The 6,225-nt window shown below is 44.4% G+C and overlaps 1 protein-coding gene across 1 annotated transcript in view; it reads right to left on the bottom strand.

The window, feature by feature from the left end:
• Positions 1-1,809: 1,809 nt before the first annotated feature.
• RASGEF1C (RasGEF domain family member 1C) overlaps positions 1,810-6,225 on the bottom strand; it is a 54,479-nt gene continuing 50,063 nt past the window's right edge. The window contains exons 12-13 of the mRNA XM_007953420.2: positions 2,323-2,395; positions 1,810-1,834 (exon numbers count right to left, since the gene is read on the bottom strand). Coding sequence (XP_007951611.1) covers positions 1,810-1,834; positions 2,323-2,395 — 98 coding nt within the window. The remainder of the gene's footprint in view (positions 1,835-2,322; positions 2,396-6,225) is intronic.

Raw genomic sequence — 6,225 nt, forward strand, 5'->3', positions numbered from 1 at the left:
GGGTGATTCAGGAGCCCACAATACATCCTATTTCCATGCTCAGAGCAGGCCTCCTAGAGCTTGGTGGTCATTGGTCCTGGCCTGCTGGCATGCATCTTCAAAATGTACAGGGCATAGCTCCTTCAGTGCTGCTGGCCCTGAAAGGCAGTGCTTATTGTGGCTGGGAGATACTGATGTCTGCAGAGGGTCCTTTCTAATATAGTCTAAGGAAATGCCAAGGACCAAGGTAGGGTATTGGGTAGGAATGGGGATAGGGTGGGGAAAGTGGTTCTAGTCAGCTCTGGGAATCCCCAAGGCTCCTCAGGCCTGGCCTCAACCCTCCTCCAGGAGCCGCATGTAGTGTGACGATCGGCGAGGGTCTCCGGCTCAGCTGAAGTCCAGTTCCCACTCTGCCGCCGGCTCCCTGTGCAACTGGCTCCTCCTGTAGGGTCTCTGAGACAAACAGGGGCTGGGTTGCTTTGGGTACAGAGCATATTCTTTTCCATCCTAATGTGCAATGCTCCCACACCTCTGCCAGGTTGCTTGCTGGCTGCTGCTCATTCTGGGACCTTGCTGGGGTCCTGGGGTCACTCAGGCACAATTCCTTGAGCCAAGTGAGGCACCTGGGTGTGCTAGTGGTCCTTCTCTGCCTGTGTTCCAGATGGGACCTGAGGCTGTGCCAAAAGGATAGCCAAGTCTGGTACTGAGCAGGGCCTAGGAGTGACCCAGGAGGAGGATAACCTGACCAGAAGAGGGGCTGCACATCCTACTCCCCGACTTCCTGGCTGTATGACATCATCACATGCCAGATGGGGTCTCAGCTGCCCCATGGCTGATCTGTTTGCTTCCTGATACAGATACTAGGGTGGAGGCCCCATGGGAGGCTCCTCATGGTGTCTGAGTGTGCCTTGATGGCTCCAGCCCCTACCCACTGAGAGAGGCATCTAGCTACACACGGGGCTGGCAATATCTGTTCACTGAAGGTTTATTGAGCACCTACTACGCAACAGGCACTGCCAGTACAACACAGGATCTCTGGAGCAAAGAGGCCACCATGCCTCGTCCTGGACCACGGCTACCACATTCCTGGACCCGTGATGGGAAATGACCCTGCATCCCCACAGAAGCTCCCCACACCCAGGCTCAGAGACACAGTGTGGACATGGTACACAAGGATGTACAAATGTGTGTTTGTACAAGGGAGCCAGGTGGCAGGATTGTAATGTATACATTGTCCACTCCATTTCTCAAATGTCTCCTGCTGACCTGTTTGCCATCAGTCACTAGAAAGGCATCCCCTGATACCAGTAGGACCTCAAAGGGGTGCATGAAACTGAAGAAACAAGCCCATTGGGAGAGGCAGGGTGGGGCCCACCAGCAGGATGCTGGGGGCCACAGAGAGCTCTGAGCAGGTCTCTTGTCTCCCCATGGCATCTGCTGGCACTGTGAAGGTTCCCAGGCTGCCAGGAAATAGATTGTAGGAGGTCAGCTTCAGTGGCACACATCACTCAGGGAGATCGCATACTTGCAGCTGCCCGACCCTCTGGGGGACAGTGCTGTGTCCTTGCCAAGGACAGACACACTAGCCAGCAACGTGACCTCTGGGCATGTTCCACCCTGTATGACTGGAGTTTCGGGCCCACGGCCCTGCCAGGATTAAGGTTACAAAAGGTCTCCGGCATCTTTCATGGCCATTGTGGTGGGCCATGGGATTATTGTTTGCAAAATTGGGAGGCACTGCTGATGCCTTGGCCCCCTGGGCCATTGAGGCTGGGCTGCAGAAGGCTTCTGCTGACTCCATCTCTTCCTCCTCTTTCAGCCTGGTACTTCTCATGTCTTCCCCAAAATAGAGGACCTAAAGATTTAAACAGGCGGGAGAGTGGTGAGACTGTCAGGTGCCCTGACCCGATGTTACCCATATCCGCAGCACCTGTCATATTCTCATCACACCTCCCACCTTGAGAGGGGTGGTCTGCAAACCCTTTAGACTTAGTTCTCAGAGCTTTGCTGTGAATCACTCCTAACCTTTGCTCAGTTGTGTTCATATGCCCAACAAAGCAGGAGATGGTGTATGTCTTACTTTCTGGCATAAAAATGGCCCTGGGCACCTCTCTTGACCACCTTCAGAGATGGCCACCAGCCTCGAGGCTTTGTGATCCCAGCCTCCTCCCTGTCCCCTACCCCATGGCCCTGACCTGATCCTGTCCCATCCCCTTAGACTGGCTGGGCCCCCAGGAGGCTGATGACTGGGAATCTCTGAGGCTCCTTGCCCATGTACACCCCCAACCCTTTCCCTTTCCCTCTCCTTCTCCCCACAGGCTCTGCCCTGGAGCACAGACTCACCTTAGAGACTTCCACCTTTCTTTTTCTGTTTGGTTCTCTGGGCTCTCACTTTCATAAGAAGCCAGATAAAGACCTAGAGAGAAAATGAAGGGAAATTAGGCAATTATGGTTGATGACAATAACCTGTTTTATGCCCACATCCTGACTTGCTTTCATAAAATTAAAGTTTTAATTTTGAGATCATTGTAAATATACATGCAGTTGTAGTAAATTTATGAGAGATCCTGTGTACCCTTTACTCAGTTTCCCCTAATGGTAACCACTTGCAATACTATAATACAATAGCACAATCAAGATATTGACATTGATATAGCCAAGATACAGAACATTTCCATCACCATAAGGATCCCTCATGTTGCCGTTTTAAAGCCACACACATTCCCCCCCATCCTCCATTGTCCTTAATCCCTGTTAACTACTAATCTGTTCTCCATTTTTGTATTTTGTCATTTCAAGAATGTCATATAAATGGAATCATGTAGTATGTATCTTAGTTACCTAGTGCTGCTGTAACAAAAAATACCACAAGTCAGTGGGTTGAAAGAACAGAAATTTATTTTCTCACAGCTCTGGATGCTAAAAGTCCAACCCAGGGATGTCAAATCTTTGGCCATGTTGATTCCTTCCTTGTCAGTAGCCTCGGGTGTTACTTGGTTCCTTGGTGATCATCACATAACATTCTCTGTGTGTGTGTGTGTGTTTGTAATCTGTTCTTTTTATAACTTAAAAGTTACTACATTTAGAACGTACCCTACATAGGTAAGATCCAATTAACACAACAAAGAAAACCTTATCTCCAAACAGGATTACATTCACACATACAAGGGCCAGAAATTCAACAAATATTTTTTTGGAGCACAATTTAATCCATAATGTTATGTAACTTTTTTGAGATGGGCTTTTTCCATTAGTGTAATTCTCTGGAAAATCATCAGGTTGATGCATATATCAATAGTTCATCCCTTTTTATTGCAGAGCAGTATTCCATGTTATGGATGGATCAGAGTTGATTTAACAAATCACTAGTTGAAGGACATTTGGGTTGTTCCATTTTTGGAAATAATTTATTTACAAGTAAAGTTGCCATAAACACTTGTGCATAGGTTATTGTGTGAATATAAGTTTTCACTTCTCAGGGATAAATGCCCAGAGTGCAATTGCTGGGTTAATTTTACGGTAGTTTTAAAAACTTCCTAGATTGGGAGGGAGTTCTGGTAAGATGGCAGACTAGGCAGAAAGACTGCACAGACCCTCTTCAACAAAGAAAAGGGAAACCAATTAACACAGACATAGAAGATAATCCTGAACCCCTGCGCCTTGAGGGGAAGGATACAGAAGTGGACTAAACTGCAACTAGCAGAAGAATTTGCATGAAAATACCAAAAAAGGAGACATACGGAGCTGTAGTCTGGCAGCGATCCTGAGCGATCCTGACAGCACGCACAGACAGCTTGGAGAGTGCTGAGTGGTGGTAGGACCTAAGAATTAACTTAAAAATCAGCCCTGCTAGCCAGGGGCTTCACAGAGGGCTGCTCTGGTGGCTGGGGAATAAACGGAGAAGGCAAAGAGAAAGGCAGAGAAGGTGAAGAGAAAGGCGGGCTGAGCTGTGGACTTTTGCCTGTCTGGAGGGTGCCGCCATTTTGAATGTTTACAAGCAGCTTGACCATTTTGGATATTTAAAAAGACAGCACTCAACCAGATTCCAGGGGCTTAAGAACAGGTTCTGCTTGCCAGCAACCCCAAGGACACTCTGGACCTGCAGGACTGAAAAGGTGTGACATTCCTCTTGTCACTCTTATACCCTACACCGCTTGGTGAATGGAGGTGCGGCCATTCCCCACTCCCACCCACCTTCTGGGCCCACAGGAACTCCATTCCAGTCTGTGTGCTCGGTTGGAGCCCGTGTGCCTTGCCCTGTTCTCCACTGATTTTTTTCCCTTTTTTTATTTTTATTTTTTTTCTGGGGTTTAGTTTGCTTGTATTTGTCCATTTTAAAACTACTATTATTATTAATACTTTTGTCCTTTTTACTATTATTCTTTATTTGGCCCTTCCCAGGTCCTAGTTTTCAACTTTTTTTCTTTTCCCTGTTCCTGGTTGAAAAAAAATTATTATTTTTCCCTTTTTTGTCATGGATATTTTCATTGCTTGTTTTTCTTTTTGCATTTTTCCCATTTTTCTTCATTATTCTCCTTCTCTACCTTTTTTCTCTTAGTGCCCTATCCCCAGATACTAAAGGTTTTCTTTTTTTTTTTTCTTTTTCTTTTTCCCTTTTTTCTTTTTTTGGTTACTGTTCCTGTGTGATTACATGGTGTGTTGTTTGTCCATGTGATTTTAGTTTTTTGATGGTTATTCAATTGTAATTTGTGTCTAACAGAGTGGGAGACAGCAACAGTCCCCATAAGACACAACTACACCCATACCTCCTGCAACTTCACTTACTGAGTGAGAGCACTACCTCCTTCTCCACCAATGGGCCAATGATAAAAAACCACCAAGAGCCTGAATCACCCTTGGCTGCTCTTCACAAACAGTTAACAGAGATCTAAATACAACAACGCCACGATGCCTCAGAGACAATAGACCATCACAGTTCACACAAAGAAGCTGGATAAAGTGGTAGAAACAAAGGTGCAGGATACAGACCCAGAACACATCCCAAAGAAAGAAGCAGCATTGGAACTCTCTGATAAGGAATTCAAAAGAATTATCTTTAGATATCTTCAAAGGATTGAGAGACAGACCAAAGAAAACACAGAAAAAACCCTAGAAGAATTTTGGAAGAAAATACAAGAACAAAATGACAAAATAAATGAAAAATTAGAAATGATTCTAAATCTACAGATAGAAATCCAGAAGATTAATACTAAATTGTCAGAAATAGATAACACATTGGAAGGGCAAAGGAGTAGAATCGATGCAATGGAAGGCAGAATTAATGAGATTGAAGACAAATACCTAAATACTTATTTGGAAAGGGATCAATCAGAAAAAAATTCAAAACAAAATGAAGAAAGCCTAAGGATCATGTGGCATACTGTCAAAAGGAATAACTTACATGTCTTTGGAATTCCAGAACAGGAAGAGAAAAATAAAACCACTGAGAAAATTGTCCAAGATTTGCTGGAGGAGAACTTCCCTAATATGATGAAAGATGAGAATACATCCATTTAGGAAGTCCAACGAACCCCAAACTGGATAGACCCCAAAAGAAAATCACCAAGACACATCATCATCAAACTCATCAAAACCAAAGACAAAGACAGAATCCTGAAAGCAGCACGGGAAAAACAAAAAGTTACTTACAAAGGACAGCCAGTAAGAATAAGCTCTGATTTCTCAGCAGAAACCATGCAAGCAAGAAGGCAATGGGATGTTATATATAAAACCCTGAAAGAGAAAATTTTCAAGCAAGAATTATATACCTGGCAAAACTGTCTCTCATATATGTTGGTGAAATTAGGAGATTTCCAGATAAGCAGAAACTAAAGGAATTTGTTAAAACCAGACCAACCTTACAAGGGATGCTAAAGGGAGTCCTTTGAACAGAGAAACAAAAATAGCAAATAACAACCGATCATTAATACACATGATGACATAACCCAGAAACCACAGCTATGGACATATCCAAAGTAAAATGGGCTTACAAGATTGTAAGCAAGGAACCAGAGATATCAATTGGCAAACAAAATGAGGGAATAGACTGTTTAGTTACAGTACTTCTAAATGGTGAGGAAGATAGGAGAGTTGCAAGATAAAATGGACTGTTCATCGCAGCACAACTTACAATAACCAAAAGATGGAAACCACCTAGGTGTCCATCAATTGAGGAATGGATAACCAAACTATGGTACATACACACAATGGAATACTATGCAATGCTAAAGAATAATGTAGAATCTG

Source organism: Orycteropus afer, unplaced genomic scaffold, assembly GCF_000298275.1.
Source record: "Orycteropus afer afer isolate SDZICR_OR568_19922 unplaced genomic scaffold, OryAfe1.0 scaffold00393, whole genome shotgun sequence".
Lineage (NCBI taxonomy): Eukaryota > Metazoa > Chordata > Mammalia > Tubulidentata > Orycteropodidae > Orycteropus > Orycteropus afer.